This window comes from Rhinolophus ferrumequinum, chromosome 21 (genome assembly GCF_004115265.2).
Source record: "Rhinolophus ferrumequinum isolate MPI-CBG mRhiFer1 chromosome 21, mRhiFer1_v1.p, whole genome shotgun sequence".
NCBI lineage: Eukaryota > Metazoa > Chordata > Mammalia > Chiroptera > Rhinolophidae > Rhinolophus > Rhinolophus ferrumequinum.
Window position 1 is genome coordinate 50,684,791 of NC_046304.1, and position 27,238 is coordinate 50,712,028.

At 56.6% G+C, this 27,238-nt stretch overlaps 2 protein-coding genes across 6 annotated transcripts; both read right to left on the reverse strand.

The window, feature by feature from the left end:
* Window positions 1-478: 478 nt before the first annotated feature.
* UNC13D (unc-13 homolog D) lies at window positions 479-13,919 on the reverse strand. 4 transcript variants are annotated; one of them, XM_033090250.1, is made up of 33 exons: window positions 13,787-13,919; window positions 13,513-13,668; window positions 12,775-12,810; window positions 12,446-12,553; window positions 12,277-12,336; window positions 12,119-12,185; window positions 11,691-11,871; window positions 11,224-11,268; window positions 11,038-11,106; window positions 10,792-10,861; window positions 10,522-10,626; window positions 10,335-10,427; window positions 10,152-10,255; window positions 8,894-9,011; window positions 8,652-8,776; window positions 8,456-8,546; window positions 8,318-8,374; window positions 8,136-8,233; window positions 7,979-8,030; window positions 7,763-7,896; window positions 7,540-7,660; window positions 6,985-7,128; window positions 6,684-6,782; window positions 6,367-6,573; window positions 6,119-6,187; window positions 5,041-5,120; window positions 3,696-3,801; window positions 3,547-3,618; window positions 3,187-3,270; window positions 2,968-3,088; window positions 2,630-2,753; window positions 1,994-2,190; window positions 480-1,289 (listed from the first exon to the last, which is right to left on the reverse strand). In XM_033090250.1, exons 2-33 carry the CDS (start codon window positions 13,627-13,629, stop codon window positions 1,168-1,170), a joined length of 3,276 nt encoding a protein of 1,091 aa, XP_032946141.1. In that variant the 5' UTR covers window positions 13,630-13,668; window positions 13,787-13,919; the 3' UTR covers window positions 480-1,167. The 4 variants fall into 4 exon arrangements, with proteins under 4 accessions (XP_032946144.1, XP_032946141.1, XP_032946143.1 ...); XM_033090252.1 differs by having other exon boundaries at window positions 13,513-13,671; window positions 13,787-13,902; XM_033090253.1 differs by lacking the exons at window positions 13,513-13,668; window positions 13,787-13,919 and adding an exon at window positions 12,949-13,483 and having other exon boundaries at window positions 479-1,289.
* Window positions 13,920-14,928: 1,009 nt separating this feature from the next.
* WBP2 (WW domain binding protein 2) lies at window positions 14,929-22,533 on the reverse strand. 2 transcript variants are annotated; one of them, XM_033090259.1, is made up of 8 exons: window positions 22,386-22,532; window positions 20,143-20,251; window positions 18,826-18,961; window positions 17,815-17,907; window positions 17,036-17,170; window positions 16,712-16,834; window positions 16,184-16,260; window positions 14,929-16,060 (listed from the first exon to the last, which is right to left on the reverse strand). In XM_033090259.1, exons 1-8 carry the CDS (start codon window positions 22,442-22,444, stop codon window positions 16,007-16,009), a joined length of 786 nt encoding a protein of 261 aa, XP_032946150.1. In that variant the 5' UTR covers window positions 22,445-22,532; the 3' UTR covers window positions 14,929-16,006. The 2 variants fall into 2 exon arrangements, with proteins under 2 accessions (XP_032946150.1, XP_032946151.1); XM_033090260.1 differs by lacking the exon at window positions 17,036-17,170 and having other exon boundaries at window positions 22,386-22,533.
* Window positions 22,534-27,238: the final 4,705 nt, after the last annotated feature.

Here is a 27,238-nt window from a genome sequence, read left to right on the forward strand (position 1 = left end):
GCCAACCAGCCTCAGGCTCTGACTCCCAGCACAGGCTACCTCCCCACAGGCAGGGCTGGCACCCTGCTCCTCTAAGCCCTACGGTTTAGGGCATGCACTGAGCCTCAGCCTGGGAGTCCCCCGAGCCCCCGGCTCCTGGTGCCCCCCCTGGAGTTCAGGCCCCTGTTCTAGGCAGCAACCACAGAAGCGGATGTGCGTGGTAGAGTTCTGTTCAAAGCCCTTGGCCCAAACACCAGTAATGCCAGTTGCGCCAGCACCTGCTTCTGCGTCACACCCCCCCACCCACACCCCTGCTTTGTAAATGGGGGAGTGAGCGGTGGGCCAGGCCCCAGGGCGGGGGCTGCTCATGGTGTCCTGAGGGCTGGGAAGGGCGTTTGTGTGGCCTGACTGATCTGGGCCCCACTGCAGGCCAACAGTACTTTTTCTAAGAGGACAATGGATTGTTATTTTTCTTATTTTTTATTTTTGCTAAGATACAAGTGCCTGCTACTGGCCCAGGGAGATGTCCTCAGTAGATACGGTTAGCCAAGCTGCCCTTTCTGCTTCCGCTCCTCCATGCCAGCCCCACTGCCTGCCAGCTCTCACCTATCAGCCAGAAGGTCCCTGGCACTAGGCTCCTTAGCCTGGGTGTTGGCAACCTCCAGGAGAGGACCCAGGCTCCTTTCATTATGGTTGCCACCCCCACCCCCCGGGCAGCTGTAGCCTCCTCTTTGGCAGGGCCTGCTCTCCCTCAGGAGGGAGGGAGGCTCTGCACACAGCCCTGGGATGCTGAAGAATAGGCCTGGTCCCCACCCCATGGCTGGAATAGGCATGCCGGGAGACAGATGGCTGAGACCCTGCCCTGCCAGAGCAGCTTTTCCCAGAGCAGGAGCAGGAGAAGCAGACAGCTGCCTCCCCTCCCCCAGTGCTGGGGTTGGCAGAAGGCTGAGGCCAGGGCGGGAGGGAGGAGGGAGTATAAATACTGCTGATAGTATAACCGTGGGCCCCTGCTCGGGCAGGAGACCGGAGAGGGTCTGCACTCGGGGCCTTCTGCATGCCGGTGCTCCCCAGACCTGCAGGGCCCTTCGAGTGTGAGGCCAGGCTGGAGGGATCCACTGTGGTGGGGAGAATCCAGACCTTAGGAAAGTCTGTCCTACCAGGACTCATCCCCATCCCCAACCTCCACTGCTATCGCCCTGGCCGTGGGGCATGCTGGGAGGCCTGCTTGGCTCGCTGCCGCCGCAGCTTCACAAACACCTGGGCCTCGCGGTCACCCTTCCGGCTCTCCAACAGCTGCAGGATTGGGTCCCCTGTGAAGAGAGGCATTTGGGGGTCAGGTTCTGCAGGAGGGGCGGTGCCTGGGTAGCGGCAGGGAAAAGCTCTGCCCATTCTCCAGCCAACCTGGAAACTAGTGATGGATCCACACCAGCCAAGCTCATGAGGCAGGACAGCCTGACGACAAGACTGGAGACACCCTCGCCACCTCTAGCCAGAGGGCGCTGGCTCAGACACTGACCCAGTTGCAGTACAGGAGGCTAGATGTGCCTCAGGTTGCGACTATTACCGTTTTATATGAAAACTTCAGGGTAGCTAGTTAACCTTTGTGCCACAGTTTACTCATCTGTAAAATAGCAATTATCTGCTTCATTGGGTGGGGGTAATGATTCAAAGTTAATATATGTCAAGTGCGTAGCACAGGTCCATAAGTGCACAAACATGACCTATTATCAAGATCCAGTCCCTCTCCCCAGGTAAATTTGGTGACATTCCCCCACCAGAGAAAGTCACACTACACTTGGCCTAGCTTAAATTACACTGACTGAGATCTACGCAGCCACACAAGTCACCATGCTGGCTCCACTGGCTTCCACCTCTGAGGAGGGATTCCTCTGACCCCAACTTCACCTTCCTGGGGGCCCCTGCCTGAGCCTTTCCAGGCTGTCCCTCCCCGGCCAGGCCCCACACTCCACTCGCAGCCTCATGGCCACTGTCCTGCCCTGGGGCTCAGACCTACCATTGGACATGGGGTAGGTGAGGGGCAGGCGGGTCTGAGGCACCGCCCCAGGCTCCTCTGTCCCAGTCAGGCCTGGCACCGAGCGCAGTGGCAGGAAGGCCTCCCCTTCCAGGTCATCAGCGCCCAGCGTGTCATGGTCCAGCACAGTGAGCAGGAGGCACGCCCCGTCCTTCTGGCACGACTCGGCGGGCACCAGGCTGGGTGGGGGACAGAGTCAGGCTCAGCTGCCCACCCCCCACTCACATGGGCTCACCCCGACAGGCCAGCGCTGGGAGAAAGATGCCACAGACAGGTGGGGGGATTGCCAAGTCTGTTCTCAGCCTGGCATAGCTCAGGCCACATGGTCTGATGCCTGCCCTGACCGTGGGCTGATGCTTTAAACCAGGGGGTCCGCCTGTCTTAGGGAACAGAGGACCTCAGGACCTCCTGGAAGCAACACAGAGTTTTCTCCCACAGTCATCCTACCTCCCAGGGACCAGGTTTGGTACCTATGCCAGCAAACCCTTGTCCTAGAAGGCCCCTCCCTGGGACCCAAACAAGGTCGCTTCAGGGGAGCCCCTTGGTCCCAGCAGAGAGGAGCAGGCCTGAGGCAGGTTCAGGGCTGGGAAAGTGTGGCAAATGTGGGGACCCACTCACAATTCAAAAGTCTCATCAAACAGCGGGTGAAGGTCCTTCTTGTGCTTTTGGGTCTCCCGGGGGGCCAGCTCAGGGAACTCGTGCCTGGGCTCCAAGGTGAGTTGGACAAAGGGGTCACTGGAGCCTGGCAAGTGACCCAGGGAGAGGATGATGGCTAAGGATATCCTAGCCGGCCGGCCAGCCCCCACTCCCTGCAGCTGTGCCCCGCTCAGCCGCACTGCCCCCTCGTGGTCATCCGGAGGAATGCACCTAGTGCTCCTTCAGAGGACCCGAGAAACCCAGGGACACGGAGGGGCAGGGCGGGGACACGGAGTGGCCACTGAGCAGCCTCCACTCACCATTGGAGTCCAGAGGCAGCAGGCTGGAGGCGCTGAGCAGCTCCACACGCAGCTTCTGCTCGGAGGCGCTGTAGGAGGCCTTGACCGTGACAGCCCCGAGCTCCTCAGAGGTGGTTTCTGCCTGGGGGGTGGGGCACGTGGGTAGCGTCAGCGGCTGGGGCAGAGCAGGTGAAGCGGGGCTCCAGGTGCACAGTGAGTGGCAGAGGAAGGGAGCCTCACCTGCTGCTGGATGCGGCTGCAGAAGTACTTCTGGATGAGCTCCCGGCTGGAGGCCGCCTGCAGCTCCAAGTCCCTCAGCAGAGCCTAGGAATGGGGCCCAGCCGAAAAGTCACCTGAACTGTCCCACTCAGTCACAGCCCAGTGCTGCCCTTCAGGAGCTCCCAGCCGAGAGAGGAGACATCAGTTTGACACAGAAAGCACTGGGTGGGCTTCACAGGTATGCCACCCCTGCAGTCACACCCCCTCCACTGTGCTTAGAACCTCAGCTTGTTTTAATGCCCTGCTGTTGCTGTCTTAACACTTTGAATAATTTTTGAAAAAGAGGCCTACCCCACCCCAGGCACACCAAAAGGCCCCTACCTGGAAGGTGGCCGTGTGTAGGGCCTCGGGCGGCAGGCCACAGCCCTCTGCGTAGAAGCAGATCTCCAGGTTCTGGGGGTGAGTGAGATGTCAGAGGCGCCCATGCACACGCCCAGCAGGGTTATTATTGCTGTCACTGGTATTATTACCTGCAGCGCGATCTTCAGCCTGCTAGAGGCCAGGGGGCAGCTCCGCTGGGAGGTAGCCATGTCCACCAGCACCGTGAGCGTGTGGGTCCAGAGCAGGGTCAGAAGGCTGAGGTGAGGTGCCGAGGGATGCCGCGTACAGAACGGAAGAAGGAAGAAAGGAAGCAGATGTTCTCGAGAAAGGGGCAGCCTCATGGGACCCAGGCCCACCCACAGCTCCTCCCCACCTCTACCCTCCACCCCACCTGCTTCACAGGTGAGCCTGGGGGCAGGGCCGCAGGCAGGCAGTGGAGTGAGGGCTGGTCCCCTGAGGGAAGGACAAGCAGAGGCAGAAGGGGGCCAGTCCTTTCTAACACGTCTCCCAACCTAGTGACAAGCCTTCTCAGGATTATCAAACCCCAACAAACAAGGTGTGGAGGAGGCTGGTCCCCCAGTGACAGAATCAGGAGTCAAGATGGAAATGGCCAAATGAATAGGATTTCAGCGCGTGGCATGGATAAGTATCTGCGACCTCCGGGGAGAAAAAAGCAGCAAGCCAGCCACATTCCTGATAACTACCTACCTGCGATAACTGAAATTGCACATGTCAAAGCAGACTCAGGCAGGTAATTACAAAAAACGCCTCATTAAGAATGGGGGAGGTCTATATTAAAAGTAGTTCATTTATTCGACATACTTAAATGTTTATTATGCACCAGACACTGTTCTAACCCCCACTGCACCACCTGGAGCAGAGCAGAGCTCCTGGCAGAGGGACCAGCAGCCTCCTCGGGCCCAGAGTCACGTGGAGGACCTATCATCATCAATCACTGTCACCATTGTCACTGCAGCTCACAGACCACTTCCTTTGTACAGGCACTGCGCTCAGCATTTCATGTGACTCCTTTAGTCCTTGATAGAGGCCAGAACTATGACCATCTGCACAGAAATCTTGAATAATCTGCTCAAGGCCACTGACTGACCAGCAAGGAAGCTGGAGTCTGAATCCAGGCTGTCCAGAGCCCAGGCCCTTGACCTCTTCCCCTGCTGCCTGGTTTGTTGGGCCCCTGCCTTGAGAGAGAACCTAACCAGAAGTTTCCCTGGATCATGGGAGAGGAACACCAGTTGCCTGTAATGTTAGGAGGACAGAGCAGCAGTCAGTGAAGCCCCAAAGATGGCCCAGGGCTAAGGCAGAAAGGATAGATAGGTTTCAGCTTAGCCTAAGGTGAGGGAGTGAGCTCCCTGGCCCTGGGAGGGAGCATTTAAGCAGAGGCTGGTGGCATCCTCCCCTGAGAAAGGCCGGGAAGGAGGGGCAGGGGGAGGAGTACAGAAGGGGGTGAGTGCCGCAGGGCAGGCGGCTACTGCAGACCTGCTGAAGTTCTCCTGCACCAAGTTGGTGTTCATGTAGCAGAGCTCCACCTCCAGGAACTTCATCAGGGGCAGAATGGCCTGAGGAGAGGGGCGGGCAGCACATCCAGCTCTGGCCCATTCCAGTCCCACCCCATTCCCTGGCCCTGACACGGGGGTAGAAATAGGGTCAGGAGTTTCTGTGTGCATCCTTCTGGACGTCTGCGGGAGCTGGTCTGCAGGAGCTGGCCCTCCAGCCACACAGGCTTCCTCTATCGCCCTTGAACCTGCCCGGCATGGTCTCAAGGCCTCCGCCCTTGCTGTTCCCTCTACTAGAAAGCCTCTTGGCTCCTTCTCTTACTTCCTTTAGGTTTTGACTCAGTTGTCACCCACTGAATGAGGCCTTCCCTGGCCACCATCTAAAAATACAACTCTCTGGCACTTTCTAGGTCTTTTTTGTTTTATTTTTCTCCTTAGCCCTTATCATTATCTAACACACCAAGTGTGTGTGCATATATATGTATATATACTTATACATATATATATGTAATGTTTATAGTAACAGCTATAGCTCTAGTTACATGTACTTACTTAGCTCTTCTGTCACCTCCCCTACTAGAATGTAAGCTCTAGGAAGGCAGAGATTTTGGTCATGGTGTTCACTGACTCAGTGCCTAAATCAGTACCTGGGTACTAAATAGTTGATCAATTAATTCTCCCAAACCATCAAAGGTGTGCATTACTACCCCCACGGACCAATGAGGAAACCGAGGGCAGCTGGCTTGCATGAACAGGACAGCTGTGCTGGTAGGCAGGTGAAAAGGATGCACGCCCAGGTCTGTTTGGCTGCAAAGTCCAAACCCTGCCCCACTACAGCCCCCACACTAACCATCAGTGCTGGAGAGCCCGTGGAATATCCCAGCCCTGCCCCCATGGCATCCAAGGAGGAAACAGGCCCAGGAGGGAACATTCGTTGCCCAAGTCTGGGGCACTCACCTCTGACGCCCCATGACCTTCGGCCCCCTGCCCACCCTGAGCCCCTTTGCAATTCCAGAACCCATAGAGCTGGCAAAGGTCAGCGAGCAAGGAGGGACACTCACATCCTCAGGCAGGACAGAGTCCCTGACACGTACAAGATTCTGGATGTGCTTGGTGATTCCCACCTCCAGCTGGGGACACAAAACAGTAGGAGGAAGAGCAGGGCCTGAGTTCAGGTGCAGGAAGGGGTGGGGGCTGGACATCAGCCCAAGTCCTGCGAGGGTGGGGGGGCTGGGGGAATGGGAGGGCGGGCTTCAGGCTGAGGAGGGGTGGGGCGGGGTCACTGCGGAGTATGGGTCAGACCAGGTACCTGCTCTGTCAGGGTACGGACCCCGCTGCGGATCTCATGGCCCAGCCCAGCCAGCGCACCCTCCAGCTGGGCATGCAGCGTGTTCTGTAGCTGCCCCTGCTCCAGCACGGCCCCGACCCGCTGCTCCAGGGCCTCCCACGCGAGCTGGGTAGGCAGCTTGCCAATCACCAGCCGCAGCTGCTCCATGTCATTCACCACCACGCACAGCTGGGGGCAGGCACAGGCACAGGGATGCAGGGCCTCCCCCATACTGCCTCTCAGGCAGCCTCTACCCTCACCCCAGCCCCTAGCCCCCAGCTCCCAGCACTGGCCCTTACCATATTGGCTGCCTGGCCCTGGTCCTTCTGGCCTGCAGAGAGCTCACGGGCCCTGGCCTTTATCAGGCTGCAGTACACCAGGGCCAGCCGACAGGTGTCCTGGGGTGGGGTGGGGATGGTCAATGGAGGGTGCCCAGGAGGAGCAGATGGGGGAAGGCATGGGAATCTCAGTGACTTAGGGGGTTTAGGACACAGGCCTTTGGAGGCTGCTGGGACAAGAGCTTGGGAGAAACAGGGTGGGGTGGGAATAAGGCGGTCCTAGACAGGTGGGGAAGGACGCGTGGAAGACCCTGCCCTGCACCTCCACGAACTTGACGGTGATCATGAAAGCCTCCTCTGGATCGGGCCAGTCCAGCTGCCGGGCAGTGTGGCTGATCTGGGCGAAGCACGTGGACAGATCCACCGCTGACGTGCTATGCTTGGTCAGTTCACCCAAGGGCACCAGCTGGGAGATGGGGAAGCACGCAGAAAGGAGGGCTCAGGGCTTGCGGTATCCATGCCGCTCCCTCGCTCTTTCCTTCCGCAAGCGTTCAGAGCTTCTACCACCCACAAGCAAAGAGCTGGGCAGGGAGCTACAAGGGGATCAAGTAAGGCTCCGCCCAGACTCCCCAAGCAAGGATCAGTCTAAAGGGAGGCCACAGTTAACGCCCAGGATATTAGGACGCAGCATTTTGCATACAACTGGCTTCAAGAGCACCATCGTTCATCGCAGGTTTCCTGCTTCTGCACGTCCTGGGGTCCAAGCAGAGCCCAAACCCCATCCCCAAAGCCTGGACCGGTTTCCAGCTCTAGACCCACCTTAAAGCCAGGACCCCGCCCCAGCCCAGGCCCCGCCCCGCCCAGGCCTCGCCCCCACCTTGTCCATCTGTACAGCCCGCTGCACACGAGCCAGGGCCACGCTGTAAGTCTTCTGTAACCAGGAGGGGATGGCCGGCTGGAACCAACGGTGGAAGCCGTCCAGTGCTAGGACTCCGTCCCTGGGGAAAGCCGGAGCTCAGCCTGGGGAAGACCGGAGCTGCGGGGCCCTCCTAGACCCTCCTGTCCACTGCGCACCCACCCGCAGCCCGCTTGCCGCCCACCTCTCCGAGGGGGCCGGGCCCAGCTGGCAGAGCTCCCTGAGGCTGATGTAAAGTTGGAACAGACTCTCGCCCATCTCTGGGGACACAGGGCTGCTCACTGCCGCCGCCGTGTGGTCCTGCACCCGCTTGGCCACCTGTGAAGGGACACTGAGTTGGGCAGGGCTCCAGAGCCAGGGTGGAAGGAGTGGCCTGGAGACATGCCCAGGCAAGACTCACCAGCCACTGCAGCTCCAGGAAAGCCATGGAGAAGAGGTTGATCTTAAGGGCACTGTAGGAAAGGCAATGGGTGTGACCTGGTGGCACATACTGGGGTCCCTATGGTCCCCGTTCCGAGCCTCTGTCCCAGTCCTTCCCAACCCAGCCACCTGCTCACTTATGGAAGATCTTGTTCCACGTGCGCTGGCACTGGTGCAGGTCGCCAATGATGTCCTGTACCAGGCTCAGCAAGGCCTTGCCCACCTCCAGCATGCCCTGGCAGGGACACAGGGGAGCTGAGCAGGGCTGTGAGAAGCGGGCGCCTCACCCCCACTCACCACCCTGCCTGAGCCCCCTCACCTGCACCATGGGCTGATGCTGCTGCTGCTTCAGGTGGAACCATTCGACGGTGCCACTCTGTAGGCAAAGAGACAGTGAGCAGGGCGGGTAGCTAGGCCCAGGCACACACTGTCCCCATCCTCAAGGTGGGGGCCATACCCGTAGTGCTTCGGTCACCAGGTGTGGCAGTGGGGCGCTGTCAGGGCACAGTTCTCTAAAGGCCTTCATCTTGCACATCTGTACCAGGACCCTGTGGGGGCAGAGAGCCTGCTGCCCCATATGCCCCACTCAGTCCAGCAGGCCTCCCCACCTCTGCAGGTGCCCCAGCTGTTCCCTAGCCCCTGACTGCACTGACCTGAGGAGAGACTGCAGCCGGGCTGGGGAGTCGGAGACGGATAGGGGGAAGACAGACCGGAACCTCCGGATGAGGGAGAGGCCGTAGGCCAGCAGGGAGCTGAACGAGGTGGCCAGCTCCTCCAGCTGCAGGCCCAGGAAGATGCCATGAGGCCAGAATTGCATTATGGGCCCCGACAGCCACTCCCACGCCCCCTTGCTCACCCCTACCTGCCCAACACCCCTCACCCCAGCCCAGCCCACCTGTTCTGCCTTGAGCCGGCCCTGGATCCACTGGTACTCCATGCTGATGATGGGGTGCAGAAGGCAGCTGCTGGGGAACTCCAGGCTCTGGTAGACACGACTGTAAGCCAGCCACTGCCTGCAGCAGACAGGAAGCTCAGCCCGGCCAGGTGGGCACCTCCCTTCCCCCTGTTCTCAAGTCTCAGGAAGGGACAGTGCCTCCCCCAGCCCTGAAGCCTCCTGTGGATCGCCATCGACCCCCCGCTGAGGCTGAAAACCAGTGGCTGAAGGTAACCTCTAGGATTTTGGTGTTCCCATAGGTGCTTTTCAAGTGTGTAAATAATCACCCATCTCTTAAATTAGGATATTTATGATTTAAAAAGTCAGGCTTTCTTGCTTCTTTTGAAAAATCAGATTTGGAGATTTGAGCCTTCTCTTGCACATGTGGCAAACATCAGCTGTAACTGCCCTTGAAACAGTTCCGGGGAGACTTTCCAGAGGTGACAATGGAGCTGAGACAAGGCTCGAGTGGGAGGATGGGGGAGAAGAGTCATCCAGGGCCAGGCCTCGGTATGGCCCCCACCAGAACATAACCTGCACGACAGGCTTGGGCCCTGTGGGCACACTAGGCCCTGGGCATGGGTGCCTGCTCCAGTCTCCAGCTCCAGCTGCATCCCCCCACCTGTCCAAGTGTGGGTACACCTGCCCACAGTCCTAGAGCTGCCCTTCTCCCCCAGCTTCCTTCTGCCTCCGACTCAAATTCCAAGTGCCAGCCCCAGCCCAGGGCAGCACCCACTCTCATTGCTCCCACTGGCCGGTGTATCCTACTTCAGACTCCTCACGTGCACTGAAATGTCTGTGGGCTCACGTGTGCCCTTGCTGGCCTTCCCACAATCCACTGTGGCACTGGGATGACAGGCCTCAAGGCAATGGCACTGGGGAACGGGGCTGGGGACTGGGACAGGGGCAAACTCAAACGCCCAGAAGGACTCAGGTGATGTCAGGGAGTAAAGTGGCCTGAAGACAGCTGTGACGCACTGGGGAGGACATGCTACTTTGCTCTGACCACTGCAGCCCAGCAAAATGACAGCCCTGTGATGCCAACACTGAATCTTTCTCACAAGAAGCTGGAGATGTGAATCTGCAGATTTTTTTAAAGTTGACGACTGACTAAAAATTAAAACACACAGTTTGGGCCAAACAGAAATCTGTCCAGGTTAGACTTTGAGCTGCCAGCCTGTAGGAGGGCAGGCAAGGAGGAAGAGGGTGGTGTACTCACGCCATGGACTGGTGGAAGTCGGACAGGTCCTTCTGCGTGGCATGGAGAAACAGGATGGTGTTAGCCTGGGGACTCAGTGACCCATCCCAGGAGGTACTGCCTGCCTGGGGGAACAGGTAGAGGGGTGTCAGGACCTGGCAGGCAAATTCTGGCCCTGCCCAGCCAGCCCTAGGAGGGCAGTACCTGGTGCTGGGTGACCTCGTGGGACACAAGCTGCTGCAGCAAGTGGAGATGTACCACGTAGCTGGGCTTGGAGCGGCTGGCTGTAGTGGCTCTCTGCAAAGGGCCAGTACAGCCGTGAGCAGAGGACCCCATGCCTGGCGCAGCCCATCCAACCCAGCTGGGCCCCTGGCCCTGGTCCCAGACCTACCCTCTTGTGAATGAACTGGAACTGAAGGTGGCACTGACCGCGGTCTGGGTAGGTCTCAGTGCAAGGCTCCAGAGGGTACCACTGATCCTCCCGGCAGCGGAGGTCCTGGGAGGCCAGCAGACAGGAGAGGCCCACACCCGTGAGCCGGGGCAGGGAGTCAATGGCAGGCAGACCCCAAGCTCTGTTTGGTGTAGACGCAGAACTCCTCCCCCGAATCCTTCATGACCCCCTTCTGCCTCTCTCCTGGGCCTCTTTCTCCCCCACACTCACCTGTAGCCTCAGCACCACGTTTCCCAGAAAGTCGTCTTGGCCTTTGTCCTTCCGGGCTTCCTTGAAGATCCTGTCCCAAGCAGGATACATGAGGGAGATGGGCCAAGAGCCTGAAGGGGTCAGGCTGGGATCTGCCCCTCCCCGTGGCCATCAGGCCGGACAGAGCCTGCAGCCCAGCAACCAATGTACGTGATGGGGGAGGGCAAAAGGAGCCCCCAGCCTTCTCTAGGGACCTGCGGCACTCACCTTCGCAGCCCATGCAGATCTGTGAGCTCCCCGAGCTTCTGCCTGACAGATTCCACAGTGTCCAGGTCCCTGGTGGGGCAGAGGTTTGAGCTGGGGGCACAGAGGGTGTCCTCACCCCTGCAGGAGGAGGCCCAGGCGCCCTCACCCCCAATCCCTTCCCACCCCACAGCAGGACATGTCCCTCACCACATGTCCAGATGGAAGCTCGAATAGTTTATGTCCTCAAACTCCCTGTAGAGAAGAGGGTATGGCTGAGGGCAGATCCTTGGTGGGTAGACCCCTCCCTCCAGCCAGGCCAGGGCCTGTCCCTCAAAGCTGCCATCCTCTCCATGGAGTCTTAGCACCTTCCTGCCAACTCCTCCCTCCCTCCCAACTGCAGCCCTCCCTTCTTTAAGGTAAGGCTTCAAGCTACCCATCCATCACCCCAGGTATGCTGACCCTCGGCACTCATCAGCACATGTGGCATTTGTGCCACTGCTCTGCACTGTCTGGCCCCCTGTGTCGCCTCTGCCTCAGGAGCAGACTCCTCCTCTGGTCAAGCCAGGCCCCCTCCCCCAGGCTGGGAAGTCCAGCTGATCTCACTAAGGGATTTCCACCACTGAGAGTAGCCCCAGATGCCCAGACAGGGTGAGGGCGGGGGTAGGGCCACGTACAGTATGAAGGTCTCGTCCCAGACAGGGTTGAGTGTCTGGGCGATGACCTGAGTGCGGTGGGTCTGCTCCTCTGGGATGGTGTGCTTCACCACAGCCTTCTGCCGCCGCCGAGACCCAGGGCTGCCCCCCGGCACGCCCACCCCCTGCTCGATGCCCAGCAGGCAGTAGGGGTCACTGAACCCTGGGGAGGATAGGAGGATAAGGCAGCCAGGGCTTTGGCTGGGTTCCCTGGGAGGGTCCCGCATCATCCCCCAGCCTGGGGGCAGAGCCCATCCCGACCCCAGACTCCAAGGGCAAGGGGTCAGCGGCACTGGGGCCAGCCCCAGGGGACGTTTGGGAGATGGGAGCTCCTGCCCATATGGGACAGACTGTGATGCAGGGGAAGGAGCCAGGAAGAAGGCCTTCAGGGCTCCCCACCGCCTACTCACCGCTGACATCCTTGCCCAGAATGCCCTTGGCTTGTTTCACTGTCGCCTTCAGACAAAATACTGGCTTCTGGAGGGATAGGGGAGGGGAGCCTGAGGCCCAGAGGGAGCTGGGCTTCCCAGTCCCATCCTTGCCCAGGATGGCCCTGAACCAGGGTTACCTCAAGCTCCCGGACCTGCTGGAGCACCTGCTGGTGTTCCTGGGGCTCCATGTGGAAGGCCTGGAGGGGAGGAGTTTGGGAGGCTCAGGGCACAGGTTGGGGGTGGTGGCTAGGCAGGGAAGGAGGACTCCTGAATCCAGGCTGCAGGGGAGGCGGGGGCTGGGCTCACCTCCTGCAGGTACCGCAGCAGTTCAGACGACTCGGTCACATGGTTGGGCTCAGGTTTTCCTAGGCGGTGCAGGACTGTGTAGAGGGCTTCCTCGTAGAGCAGGGCCCGCTGAGACATAGCAGGGTCACCTCAGGAAACCCCGTCCACCCACCACGAGGTCTGAGCCCCACCAGCCAGCTACCCCTGGCACCAGCACCGTATGCCCAAAGCTGTGACAAGATGCCCACACATGCCGTGGAGGGGAGGGGTTTGCTGCCATCAGCCTCGGCCGGGAGCCAAGGGGGCTGCTTCCCAACACCTCTCTGTGCCCCCACCAGTCCGATTCTTACCTCCTCAGGGGAGAAGTGGTGGGATGGAGGCTCGATCTAGGGAGCAAGATGAAAAGACGGTGTCCAGGGGGCCTGGACCAGGGCCCGAACAGCAGGAATGGCGCCTCACAGAGCAGCCCCAGGCCCAGGCCCAGGGCTGCGGGCCCAGCCTCCCACCCCACCAGTGCCGCACACCTGTTCCCACAGCTGGCCTCCTGGGTGTCCGGACCCAGGGCCGCCTTCCTCATCCCCTGGCCTGCCATGGCTGAGGTCCATTGGTGCTCCGCTGCCCCAGCAGCGTGAGCTCTTGGCACCCGGGGCCCCCACCTCCCTTCCTTCCCCAGAGGAAACAGCACTGCTTATCAAGCGCCACGCTCGGCACCCCAGCAGCGGAAGTGAGGCCCAGCAGCCAAGGTGGGAGACTGGGGGTCATGTCAAGTAGGCTCGGGGGTTGCTCAGCTGGTCCCCAAGCAGCCCAGCAGAGCAGGGACACTCCCTTTGGAACTGGAGGAGCAGAGGATGCCCGGGTCGGCCCCACCAGAAGGATGAGGCTCAGACCCCAAACCGAAGGCCCAGGGCGTCTCAGAGAACACATGGCAGACCCTACTCTGCTGATCCAGAAGGCTCTGACCAGGGGAAGGGGTAGGTAGGGAAGGGGACCACACCTTCAGCTACAGCCCGTGAGAGGTGGGGCCCCACACCCTAAGACCACAGAGCCCCACCCAGGCCCGCTCTTCTCCCCGCTGCGGTCACTCCTACCTCCTGAGCCTTTTGGGGCAGGGGATCCTGCAGATCTCTGACCCTGCGGCGCCTTATCTTGATGGCCTGGCGCAAGAGGGGAGGGCGCTGCTGGGAGTGGGAGAGGAGTGTCGCCATGGCGGCTGGCTCTGCCCTTCCCCTTTGCTGTGCCTTCTGCTGCTGGGTGAAGATAGTGAAGCCACAGGATTATGCAAAGAGCCAGGGCTGCCACCCCGTGCCAGAGGAGGGGGGAAGAAGGGTGGGTGGGGAAATGGCCAGGTCAGGGTTTCACCACCTGAGGCCTCAGCACCTTCCTCCCTCCTGCTGGCCAGGCCGGAATCCTGGGGTGGACTCGGTGGGCGGGTCCAGCCCCACCCTACCCTCCCACAAACGCCCTGGGGAGGGTCCAGTGCTCCCTAGCAGGGGATGCCAGGGCAGGCCAGGCAGTGGTCCTGCCCCATCTCGGATGCTGTGCTCAGCTGGGCAGGGGAATGAGGGAAGCTGCCCTAAATTTGGTGGGGTTCTCACCGACAGACTTCCCCGAATGGGCCCCAGACCTGGGGTGGGGGTGGACAGGGCACAGGGTGGAGGCTCCAGAGAGGCGTCTCCCTGGCAGGCAGCCAGCGGCTCAGCCTGCTCCACTCCACAGGTGACATTCCACCAAGGTGACAGGGCCAAGCTACACCACGCAGAGACAGCCCTAAGGTCCCTGCCCCCACAAGGACAGTCTGGAGAGTGCTCCCTTTGAATGTCCTTGTAGGGATTTTTGCCAACCCCAGAAGCTGCTGGGTGGGGATGGCCAGAAAAGGCTGGGAGGTGGTGCTGCCTAGTCTCTGAGAGGGCGCCTTGGTCCTATAAGGACAGGAGAGTGGACACTTCAGTGCTCAGCTTTCTCAGAGCTGAGACCTGCTGACGCCACACCCAGGGCCCTCCTCCAGGCCAAGGCCCAGGTGGGGGAGGGGGTGGGGGCAGGTCACAAGCCTGGACGTGGACTTCGGCTGTTTCCTATCATCCCCTGCCCCTGGGCACCAAGGTTCACAAGCAGGGTGGCATGGAGAGTGGGCCAGGCTTCACAAGCTGGGACATGCTCCCCCTGGCCATGACTGGGACAGGGCCGCACCTCTGAAGCGGCTCCAAGACAGTGAGCACGGCAGCCAGGCCACAAGAACTCGCATCTAGCAAACCGGCCCCAGCCTCCAAGGCCTCCCACCCAGAGCAGTTGCTGGGCTGTGCCAGGCCCCAGAGGACTCTGGATGGCCACAGTTGCTGGGCAACCACTATGGAATGGAGACATGAGGCCTTAGCATCCCGGGCCCAAATGGGCCACGAGAACAAGGGACTCTCACATGGGGAGGGAATACAGTTTCCCCAGAGCCTCCCCGGGGGCCCTCAGCAGCCAGACAGCTCTCCTTGGTCACCACACAGAGCCAGACAGGGTCCAGTTACTTCATTTTTACTACTTCACATTTTCAGCAAACAAATCCAAGGTGCAAACAGGGTTTATTTCACATTAATATATTAACTGGTTGTGTTTTTTTTTGTTTTTTGTTTTGCTTTTTTTGTCAAATAAATAGGGAATTCTCTTTAAATAACATCTCTTCACTTCACAGCCAGTCCAGGAGCAAATGAGAGCAAACTTTAGTGCATCCAGGGGGCATATCACCAACCAGGCATGAAGCTTAGAGGAAAGAGGGCAGGCTGAGGGTCAGCATACACCCAGGCCAGGCCCCCAGGGGTCAGGGCCTTTGCTCCAGCCTGCCCAGCAGCCTCCAGATGGCAGCATGGGACAGACATGCATTCTTCAGTTCCAGAAGCTCCTTCCAGAGGGAAAAGAGAGGAGGCCAAGGGGAAAAAATTCCAGAAACTCTAGCAGGGAAGCAGAGGGCTCCCTCCCTGAGCTGCAGCAGCCTGGCCTAATGCCACCCAACCCTTGGAAGTTCATGTTCAAGCTCCAGAAGTTGCACAGCAGTGGCAACAGAATGACCCAGGACAGAGCAGGAAAGGGAAGGCAAGTGTGACGGGCTGGCGGCTGGCTGGGAACGGAATGTGGGCTGACAGTCCGGCGGAAGGTGGCTTCCACGGCTAGGCACAGACCAGAGTGACGGGAATGTAAGTAGGGCTTGGCAGGGCCCTCGGGAAGACCGGAGGCTGAGGGTAAAGGGGCTACCAAAACGAGGGAGCTGGACTGTGGTGGCGAAGGTGGCTAGAGAGTCCCCTGGGGAAAGAAACTACGAGAGCAAGACAGGAATGAGGGGGACACCCCACGCTCCTGAGAGCCCCAGAGATGGTACGAGGGAAGTGTGCTGAGTGCGTGTGGGCACATGAGCAGTGTGGGAAGCTGGAGGCGCAGCTTGAGTCAAGGGGCCCCTCCCTTCCGTCAACGCCAGTTCCTGTTAAGTGTTTTATAATCAGACCTGGAGGAAGGACAGGCTCCCCTATTACCCCCCACCCCAGACTTGGCCCCAAGGGGAGGGGAAGGAAACAGCGATGAAGGTAGGAGGCAGGGGTGAGGGGTCTACTGGGTCTTCTTATCTTCCGGCGGGTAGTAGGGAGGTGGCGGAGGCTGGTTCTAAGGAAGGAAGAAAGGAAAGAGCACGTTAGAAGGTTCAAAATGAGCCGAGGTCTCCCCCGCCCCTGAATTCTATTCAACTGTGGCCACCAGGCTCACATCCCTGCTCATGTCCCCACTCACCGTGGGCATGTACACGTTGTGTGGGTTGCCCGGGTTGTAATAGGCGCTGGCAGCTGCTTCTGCGGCCTTGGCTTCAGCTGCAAGAGCAAACACACCCAGGGTAAGCCTCCTTTCCTCTTCCAGCTGCCCCTGAGCTGCTCTCAGCCCAGTGACCCTGGCCCCCACTGCTCAGGGTGGCTGGTGCCAAGGACCCAGTTTTATCGCTCAAACAACGTTAACATTTCCTTAGCACCTTTTCAGTCTTTCCACCTTTCCCCCTCTACTCCCCACCACAACCCCACCAGGTGGTACTGTCACCATCTGTTTGTGGCTGAGGAGTAGAGGGACACCTTCCCAGCCCCAAGGCACACGACTAGCTAAGAGTGGAGGGCTGGGATCTAGCTCTTCACCCCCAGGCCACCGCACTGCCAATGCCCCTAGGGTTCACCATTTGGAGCTCCTCGCCGGCCTATGGCCATGCTCTGACACTCCCTGCAACCACAGGGAAAGGGCTGATCTCCCAGGACTACTAGCAGCCTGGGGCCTCACCTGCAGGAGTGGAGGGGACATCAGGGCCACTGACTGGCGGTTCCATGGGCCCAGGGTAGGGCGGTGGTGGGGGCTGCACAAATCCTATGGCCCCGTCCATCATGGGAGGTCCTGGATAGAATTCTGCTTGGCAAGAGAGTGACACGGACCCAGTGAGCAGCCCGGCCCCGGCTCCCTCAGCTGACACCCTCCCGGCCGTCTCCAGATCCTCTGTTAGTCCTGAAGCAGATTACAGAACAACTCTCCCCTCTACACCACCCTGGCCTGGGTGGGGGTGGTTAGTGGGCAGGTGGGGTGAGGATGGGCAGCAAAGGACACACTCACCAGGTGGGGGTGGTGGATAGGGGTAGCCAGGAGGGCAGGGGTACATTCCATTGGCGACTGGCGGGGGATAGACATAGGCCCCGCTGGGCAGGTAGGAGTACCCATAGGCTCCAGTGGGGGCTTCGCCTCGGGAGGCTATAAGTACAAGGGGAGAGAGAAGTGAGTGTCTCGGGGCTGGGGAAGGGGCGGCCCCACCCCTGCGAGGGGAGCTGCAGGGTCCCAGGATGTGCACAGCAGACATGCCTTATCTCATTCCATTCCGCGACCCACCCACGCTTGGTCAGAATAAGGTGAGGAGTCAGGATGGGGAGAGAGGTCAGAGCTGGGAGGTCACGGGCAAGGATGGCTGGCTGGCTGGAGGGACAGAGAGAAGGAGGGGCTCAGGGATGGAGTAAAGAATGGAGCTGGGTGAGCCTGGGGAGGAGATGAGGATGTCTGCTGAGCGCACCCCTGATTTTAAAGGCTTGTCTAAACGGTGGCTTAATGGTTGGGTATTTGTTTGTTTTTATGAGTCCACAGTAAAATGTTCTTGAGTCCAAACTGCTTTGTCAAAACGTCCCATACCCACTCTGGGCAGGGGAAACCCACACTTCCAGGTACAGGACACAGCGCTGCTAATCACAGGCTCCCTTCCCACCTCCCAGCCCAGGTCGGTCTGCGGCCCAGAGACTTCGCTCTTGTGTACTTAAAAACAGAACAGAAAGTAAACAAACTCAAACAAACAAAACCTCACAACGCATCAGTATGTCGTTTGCCCCTGATTTTTAGAGCCCTGCTACCTTGAGATGCCATCTGTAGCATCCGTTGTCCAAACTCGATGGCACCCCCTGCCATAAAGGTCAACTTGTAGGACGCAGCTCCTTCCCAGCCACCTGAGGAGGGCACAGGGCATCAACAGCTCAGGAAAACAACATCAGTTACTCCGGTTACTCCGCGGAGATGGCCATTTGTCCTTTTCCAGGTCCCCGTCCTACGCCCTGGAGGTGTGTGAGGAAAGGCCTGGCTTTGCAGCGCCTCAGTCAGGTCAGAACTTCTGCCCCCACACCAGCGCTGCAGACTGCCTGCCTCACTTTTGGAACTGGGGGCTTTGCCTTTCTGGAACAAGCTTGTCCTCCCACTCTCAGCCCTGTAAGTACATCTGTACTAGGGCCTGCCACCCGCAGTAAAGCAGCTTCCCCGGAGCAGATACAGTCAGCAATAACTGACATTCAAGTTCAGAGCAGATCTCATCCTGAGGGGGTCTGAGGATGGACCTCTGGCCCCTCCAGCCTGACTTCTGCCAAAGGGGAACCATGAGCAACTCGACAGCAAAGCTGGGGCTGGCTGGGTGTGAGGGGGAGGCAAGTTGGTTGCAGAGGTCCTGATGTCTGCAAAAGAGCCTGGCACTAAGCAGGACCTCTCGGGCACCAACAGGGGCAGCTGGCTCTTCCTGGCTCTAAGAAAAGGCCCTCCCAAGAACCTGATACAGTTCCTTCCCACACCTAAAAGTTGAACACACTCGCCAGGTCACAAGCATTTTCACTTAGTTTGCAGTCATTTTGTTGATTTCACTCTCTGAAATGGTGATCTGAGTAGCCATCTTTAACGCCGTTCGTTCTTATCAACCCAAACCCACCTCTGCTGAAAAGCTGGCAGCCCAGATGTCGGTCTTGGCAGCTAATCCAGAGCCAGCAAGAGGAAAGGCTAGGGTGCTAAGGGTCCAAAGAGGACGTCTTCAAGGCGACAGTCAGAAGCGCCCCAGAGCACCCCTCTGGAAGCCCTGTGTGTGTCTGAGCCCCCGCGTCACCCACCTCCTGCCTCTGCCTTCACTGTTCCCTTGATGTAGTTTGCACCGAATACAGGTTGCTTGATCTCACAGTCCTTCATCAGATAAAACGGCATCATGAAGGACTGCATAGCGTCTTTCCCCTTGGACACAAAGATGACCTGCAGGGAGAGAAGACGAGAACCATCACCATCCAAACCACGGCCTGCTCGGCCATCACTTCCTGTGTGTGATCAGTCCCAGTGCGGGACGGGCTGCCCGAGCCAGGGCCCGGCAGCCTCAGAGCTCTCTGCACCAGACACTCCCGGAGAGAGCCTTTTAAAGTAAAAGGCCTTACTTAGAGAGGCCAGACATGTGTATTCACAAGAAAAATGTGCGTCTCACAGGTAGCATATGTGAGGACAGACTGTCGTCATTTAAGTGGTGGTGAGGTGGTGGGTGTGTGTTAAGTGGAAGGGCCTGCCAAACTGAGGCAGGGGGATTCCGGACGGGGGACGTCTAGCCCGAGCTTCACAGAACTGACAATGAAGGAGTGGCAGGAGGCATGAGAGCCTGGAGGGAGGAGGAGGCTGTCGCAACCTTCCCTCAGACTCACTGCCCCAACAGCAACAGGACTCGCATAATGCGCTTAGAGAGCCTTCTGTTTAAATCCACATTTCTCTTGGTGACTGAAGATGTCTCTTGAACCACCAGAAATGGGGTTTTGAGCCTCCCGTCTCCGCTAAGTTCTGGTGGTTAAAACTTGAAGATGCACTCCTCTCTTCCAACCATGTTAAGTCTAACTCGTGGGTAGCTACAGCCCATGATCCTTCTCCAAGAATACCCATCGGTATTTCTCTGGAAGTCTCTTAGCGTCTGCCCGGGGAACTCTCAGGCAAGGCCCACTGTGCAGTTTGGCATGTCTCACTCTGCAGGGTTTTGCCGGGCTCTCTGCCCAGTCCAGAGGCTGTGGCCGTGCTACTGCATCCTGTTTAGCACAGTTATCACTCTGGATGTGCACAAAGACCTCACAAGGCTATCTTACAGAAAGCAAATTAATAAGAGCCTCTCCCCTCCAGGCCCAGGTCAGCCCAGCAGCTGTATCCAACTACACAGAGACTTTATAGCAACAGGTCTGGAATTTGCATGGATTCACTGCCCAGTGGTCAGTTCGGGTTTGCAAAGAGGCTGGTGGTACTAGAACCCAGAACATATGACAGAGAAACACCCGGAGTGAGGAACTAATGTTCACCAGGTTCAGAAGCCAGTAGAATCAAGAGGCTGAGGCTGACCTAAAATGCACATCAGCCTCCAGGAGCCACAAGCCTCCAAACAGGAGCCACCATGGTGCTGTGCAACTCACCCGGTAAGGGGTAAGGTAGATGGTGCCTTTCTTGGTCCCTTTGAAGGCCTCTGGCACGTTCTTCATGTCATTGAAAGTGAGTTCCACATGGTCATAGGACATTAGGATGCTGTGATGAGAAAAGACGAAAGTCCCTGAGACAGTCTGGAGCCATGATCTGTTTGTTACCCCATGGACCGGACCCTCCTGGCAAGCACGTGCCCGGCAAGCAGGTGCCCGGCATGTCGTCTCTTATAACAGTTTTCAACACTGTTGCAAGGAAACTATTAATATAGCCATGGAAGACATGAGCAAGTTGGGGTTCTACAGAATTCCCCTGAACCCCACTTATACAGCCCCTAGGTGAGCAGCGCAAGAGAGCAGCAGGGCTCTAGCGATGCCATAATCCCGCAGATCAGGTTAGATTATCTGGGTTAACTGTTTTCTTCTGAGTACTTATGATAGGTATTCTGTTTCTGTTGGTTTGTTTTTTAATGCTCACGTATGTAAATGTTCCAAGACATGACTCTACACGTTACAAAAGGGCTGACTTCAGGGTTCCTTTAAACCTGGGGCTCTTAAACTGTGCCTGCAGAGATGTCAATCCAGGACGCCCTTGAGATACTGTATACAAGCATTTTTCTGGGAAAATCCATAGCTTTCATCACTCTCAAAGGAGTTCATGACTGGAAGAGTAAGGTTTACTATTTTACACGTCAAATTTAAACACTAATTTAAACTGTATACACATTTTTCCCCCAGAAATGAGGCTGAGGCATTTTCTGAAACAAGGCACACCATTATTTAGCAGCACTGAGCCCTAAGCCAGATAGGAGGCACAACAGGACAGATACATTCTTGTCCCAGAAAAGTCTCACTGAGAGTAAGAAAAACATGCCCAGTCCCAGGAGATGTTACCAAATGACATCAAAAGTGTTTGTCAGGCCCGGGACTGGCTCGCACACAGAAGCTCCACACTGGAAGTGACGTGAGGTTTCTCTGATTATAACAAGATTGGTCTACATTCACGTGGTTCCATTTGTCTTCCTCCTCCCAAATATCACAACTTTCTTCACTGGAGAGGACTAAGTGGGAAAGAGGACTGGTACCAGAGAAGAGAAGTACGGCTCAGAGAAAAGAGGTCATTTCCAGGCGCAGGATGCTCTGGCCAATCTTGAGCAGGTAAGATGGAGGGAAAGTCAGCATTCTCAGGTCAGGGTACTCTAGGCTTCTCTGACTCATCAATCATTCCCAGGTGATAGGCCCTGGGCTGGGTGCGGCCTTAGCCGGCTACAAGGCTCTGATCCCACCAAGTCTCCCCTAGGGACTCAGGTTCTTCCTAAGCTCCTTCTGCCTTCAAGAGGCGCTTCAGGGTTAGCATAACTCAACCAGGGCTGGCTGGTCCGATTCTTAATGCCCAAGGAGCAAGGGGAGAGAGAAGCCATTCAAGAAGCTCAGTTGTTGAAGGAGAGACAGAACTAATTGGAGGACTGGTAGAAAGAATCCCTGAAATTGGAAGACCTCTGCTCTGGAGCGTGACCCAAGCCAATAGGTAGTCAAGAGAAAGGCAGAAACGGACCTTTACAACTTTACAAGGACGGACACTGCCAGGAAATGTGTTAGACGTCTGACAAATGTTATCTATTTAATTTCACCGCTGGCCTGTTTCTCATCTGAGAAGTTCTGGAATATCATGGAAGCCTATATACTGGTAGTTTCACCTATTTGGAGTCAAGACTCCTTTTCTGGAATTCCATATGTTACTTACACCACTGTGATCTTAAGCATGTTACTAAACTGCTGTGTGCCTCAGTTTCCCTGCACGTAAAATGTGTATAACAGTGTCTGTTGCACAGGATTTACCTATTAAATAAGGCAGCAGAGGGCAGTGCCGGACACTAACAACGTAGTAAACGCCAAATAAATGGCAATTATTTTTGTCTAAGGCCCTTCCCATCTCTTAAAGTCACCCACTCTGGGAAAGGGGCTCAAGTACTACCCCTAGGCCCCACCTGTCTCCCCAAACCCCGTTCCCGATCAGCCGCCCCACCGCCATCCCACAGCTGATCGCGACATCCTGCCCCTCCCCCGCGACCCACCCACCTTCCTCCAGCCCCACCCCCAGCCGTTACCCACCCCCACCGCACCCCATTAGTTTCCCCTCTTTGTGGGCTTATTCCCCACAGTTCACAGCCCATAGCCCACCACCCACACTACCGACACCCTCCCTACGATGCTCCGGGATCCTTCCGCAGTGTTTTCACCTCTCGGTGTTGTTAACGATCACTCCGCCGCCCTCCGAGTGATTCTTGTTGAGCGCCATAGTCTCTCCGAAAAGGGTCCCGAGACTCGTAACGCAGTACGCTTGCGCCCCTCTTCGGCCCGCCCCTAGTGGCGTCGTTAGTATTAGAGGCAACCAATCGCAGCTCTTGAGTGGAGGCTGGAATCACCTGATCTCGAGCGTCACGTGGTAAGAGTTTACTCCCTCTCCCCCTCCCTCCTAGTTTCGCCCGCATCACAAACAAGTTGAAGACAACAATTCCCAGAAGACAATGCTCCTTCAACCTCGAGCTCTCCCTACGATAGTGGAAGGATGCATTCTGGAACTTGTAGTCTCCCAGACCGTAGGCCTAGATTGACTCTACATTGTACAACTAATCCGTCTGTACACTCCCCACCCCGTCCTCAGAGGAACCGGTATAAACAGTTGGGCGCGTCACAGAGGAAATTAATCGTAAAAGCCCTGGACTAACAGAATGGGAGCTGTAACCTAAACCTGGTGTGTGGAGCGCTGAACAGTCACCGGGGCATCTTCATTCACTCAACCAATGTTTATGGAGCACTTACTATGTGACTGCCCCCGACTTGGGTAGTCACTGAGCCATATAGATAGATGAGTGCAAGACCCAGTCTCTGTCCCAGGACATGGTGGGCTGGCTGGCTGGCAGGGAATAGTCAGGAAAAACTGCTATCCTTTTCATGACATCAAACCCAGACACTCCGAGATGGGCGGTGAGAATCTCCGTGTGGGGAAGAGAACCTGGACCTAGTACCCCGACCTGATCCCCGGAAATTCCTTGTCGGGTGGGATGCTCCTCCCCCTCACTGCCGCCTCCACCACAGCTGGCCTCGCGGTGGCGCTGCTCCCTCTAGAATGTTCTGGCTTGGCGATCCGCCCGCCCTGCAGCATCCCGGCTGGGAGATTTAAATAAGACTCTGAGTAACTGAATGGAGTTAGGCACAACATGAGACGGGCAGCTTACAAAATTGGGCTGACTCATTTCAGCTAGTGACTTAGCACTCAGTGGGCAGCCCCCACTGAGCAGCTGTAGTTAGGTAAACTCCCCCACCTCCGAGGGGGATCTTTAAGTGGGGGAATGTGAGCGTCTCACTCCCCACGAGGCGGTGCTAGTGCATCTTAATCTGAAGGAATCAGGGTGATTTTAAGCAAAAGTTAATTTCCGACACGTGGTGGCCAACATCGGGATCCATCTGCGACTTACGTTTTGAGTGAGATTTCCTAGAAGAAGGATAGAAAACTAGAAAAGATTATGAAACAGGTAACAGCCTTCTGTGAGGTCTTGTGCAAAACCAGGTCGGACCTTCCAGGACAAGGGCAATGAAGTAGTGCATAATGGACTTGATGAAACTTGCCCCAAATGGTTAGGTTAATTTTCGCACGTGCAACCTATGCAGCTGTGGAAAGGAATGAAGTCAAATTCTACGTGCTGGTATGGAAAGATCGCCAAGGTTTGTTAGTCACAGAATGGTGTATAAAAAAATAGGATCAAGCTCTACATCTAAACTTTCTGGAAAGATCCAGCAGACATTGTTTTTGGCATTATTCCATTGAGGCACGGGTCTGGGAATTGGGTGTGCATTGCATACTCTTGTGTAGTTTTTTTTACTGTGCACGTTACAAATATTAATAATGAATTTCGAAAAGACAGAAAATCCACACAGTAATGGGTATGCAAGAATGACTGCTCCAAGGGCCATAAAAGGGAAGGTGGCAGCAGTCCTGTCCCACCAACCTTTGCTACACTTGGTTGGTGGCAGAGGTAGAAGCAGGTTTTGTCAGGCCTGAGGCTTACAATTATGGAGGACCTTCTTAAGAACTAAAATATGCAGTCACAAATATGCAATGCTGCGGCCACCTGGAGGCTTCTTACAGGAAGGGAAATGTGATAAAGAGGAAGTCAGAGTGGGGAGAGATAGCAGGCTTAACTGACTCTGCCTTAAATGTCCAACTTTTGCAAATTTTAAAAAACATATGACTATGAAACAGAAAGAGAAACACACATGACCATGTGGACACTGTTAGGGCGGCTCCCAATCCATAGAGGGGGCGGATGGTTTCCAGTATTCACCCTGAGCGGCTCAAGGGCGGTTCATTGCTGAACCAAGTCTTCAGCAAAAGGCTCCATCTGGGCCCAGGTCTCAGAATTCAGATCTCTCCTGCCTTGTAGTCCACACAGAATCTGCCTGTTTCCAGAAATGGTTCCTTTTCAATGAGGTGTAATTGTTCCTGTTCTCCAAACCCAAGCTTCTTGAGTGGTGTTCTGAGGGAGACATACTGGCTCCCCTCACTCCAGGAAAGCCAGATGGGGTCCAGGGTGACAGGCCCCCTGGATCGATCAGTCACCTCTTGACTCCCAAGAAGTTTTATCTCTTTGCCCCAGTGAGCAGAACGAGTATCATTTGTGCTGCACAAATAATCATTTTCTATGTGTGCCATGACATCAAAAAGGTTGGGAAGCAATTTACCAGATGCCTTTCCTCACTCATTGCAGGACATGCTGGGCATCCTCCCTGTGGGCAGCCCACTGACCTCAGGCATCTCTTCTAGTATCACCTCCAGCCTGGCAGCTACTCCCCCTAGCCCCGCTGGCACCAGCAGCGTCCCTGGCATGAATGCAAATGCTCTGCCCTTCTACCCCACCAGCGACACGGTAGAGTCGGTCATAGCTAATTAGGCCATTTCTGTTGCCAAGTCCAGGACTGTGTCTGGAGTCAGAGATACGAGGTCTCCGGAGTGAGACTCAAACCAGCATACTGGTCACTGTAGACTTCTAAGTGGGGGGAGTCAGAGGGTTGGTGTTTTTTCCATCTCTCAGCCAAGAAGGGAGGCAACCCTTCTTGTTCCCAGAGCAGGCTTGTAGTTTCTCTAACAATTGTTCTCAGCACTGGCTGAACACAGAATTTGCCGGCTACCCTGAAGGTACAAAGGCCTAGGCTTTTGTCTGGAGGCCAAGGCCTGTTGTGTGCAGCTGTGGCTGTAGGAGTCAGAGGGCTGGGGCTGCAAAAGTGGCTGCACCCAGAGAGGGAAGGAGTGCTTTCCAGAGGTCAGGGTCAGGAACAGAATTTGGGGGATTCTCCACTGGTAGGACCCCACACACACAGCAATCCCAAGAGGTATGGGTGTGGTCACTGGGGCCTGAACACCAGGAACTGTGTTCAGGAGGCAGAAACCATCCCGCTTATCTGAACAGAGAATTTACTATAAAGAATTAACATATGGGGCCAGCCCGGTGGCTCAGGTGGTTGGAGCTCCATGCTCCTAACTCCGAAGGCTGCGGGTTCGATTCCCACATGGGCCAGTGGGCTCTCAACCACAAGGCTGCCAGTTCAATTCCTCGAGTCCTGCAAGGGATGGTTGGCTCCGCCCCCTGCAACTTAGATTGAACACGGCACCTTGAGCTGAGCTGCCGGATGGCTCAGTTGTTTGGAGTGTGTCCTCTCAACCACAAGGTTGCTGGTTCGACTCCTGCAAGGGATGGTGGGCTGCACCCCCTGCAACTAGCAACGGCAACTGGACCTGGAGCTGAGCTGCGCCCTCCACAACTAAGACTGAAAGGACAACTTGAAGCTGAACAGCACCCTCCACAACTAAGATTGAAAGGACAACAACTTGACTTGGAAAAAAAAAAAAACTCTTGGAAGTACACACTGTTCCCCAATAAAGTCTTGTTCCCCTTCCCCAATAAAATCTTTAAAAAAAAAATTAACATAGGTATAAAGTTGGCATGTCATTTTAATGTTAGGTTGCTAGGTAACTGAAAAAGTGAAACAGAAAATTCTGAGGTGTCCCAGAGGTGCACGAAGCAGCCACCAGCCCTAGGGCTGGGGACCAAAGGGCAAAGTTGGAATTATCAAAACACAGAAGCTTGAAGGAAGAGCCCCGGGGAACTAAAACCCAACCCTCTGACGAGGGGCCATGCCTGCTGGTGGTGTGTCTCAGAAGGGGGCTCCAGGTGGCTGATTCTGCAAGGTCTGGAAAAATAACAAACTGCTTTTAGCTGCTGCGAAGGAACTGCAGCTGCCGGGGTGAAGAAGCTTTCCTGTGATGATGGTGGAACAGCCAGCAGCCAGGAAGACAGGGGCCTGTTCTCCTCTAGGGCCCGTGTGGGCAGGGCAGCGGGCAATGGAGAAATGTGGCCCAGGGTTCCAGCCTCAGCATTGGGGAGCTGAGTTTAGAGTATGGGAGTTATGGAATGAATTGTGTCCCTCTCCTATAAATTCATATGTTGAAATCCTAACCCCTAGTACCACAGAATGTGGCCTCCTTTGGAAGTAGGGTTTGTTGCGGAGGTAGTTAAGATGAGGTAATTAGGGTGGGCCATAATCTAGTGTGCCTGCTGTCCTTATAAAAAGGGCAAATTTGGACACAGATATGCACACTGGGAGAACACCATGTGAGAAGGCAGAGATCTACAAGCCAAGGATTGCCAAATATTGTCAGCAAAACCTGAGAGGGGGAGAGGCCTGGAACAGATTCTCCCTCACAAGGCCAGAAGGAACCAGCCTTGCCTGCACCTTGATTTTGGCCTTCTGGCTCCCAGAACTGTGAGACAACACATTTTTGTTGTTTAAGCCACAGATGGTGATACTTGGCTACAGCGGCCCTCGCCGACTATTGCAGGGGGGTTGGAGCAGAAAGACAACAGTTTGGTACAGTCCCCAAAGCTTGCTTGGCCCAGGGGAGAGGAGGCTCGCCATACGAAGACCACTTGGGCTTGGACAGTGGGCATCTCAGCAGCTGCCCCAGTACAGGGAAGATTTCTACCTTGTGGAGAAGCTCTCCTATTCCATGGGACAGTGTAAACCCCAGATCATC

Bases quoted from the DNA above. Each gene is read 5' to 3' on its own strand.
- UNC13D (XM_033090250.1), bottom strand. From the start codon at position 13,629: ATGGCGACACTCCTCTCCCACTCCCAGCAGCGCCCTCCCCTCTTGCGC. The intron at 12,811-13,512 runs GTAGGAGTGACC...CTTGCTCCCTAG, and splicing joins TGCCCCAAAAGGCTCAGGAG to ATCGAGCCTCCATCCCACCA. The intron at 3,271-3,546 runs GTAGGGGCCTTT...CCCCATTCCTAG, and splicing joins TACACACGGCCACCTTCCAG to GCTCTGCTGAGGGACTTGGA.
- WBP2 (XM_033090259.1), bottom strand. From the start codon at position 22,444: ATGGCGCTCAACAAGAATCACTCGGAGGGCGGCGGAGTGATCGTTAAC. The intron at 18,962-20,142 runs GTGAGTTGCACA...CTCTCCCTGCAG, and splicing joins TCTACCTTACCCCTTACCGG to GTCATCTTTGTGTCCAAGGG. The intron at 17,171-17,814 runs GTAGCAGGGCTC...TTGTACTTATAG, and splicing joins GCTACAGATGGCATCTCAAG to CCTCCCGAGGCGAAGCCCCC.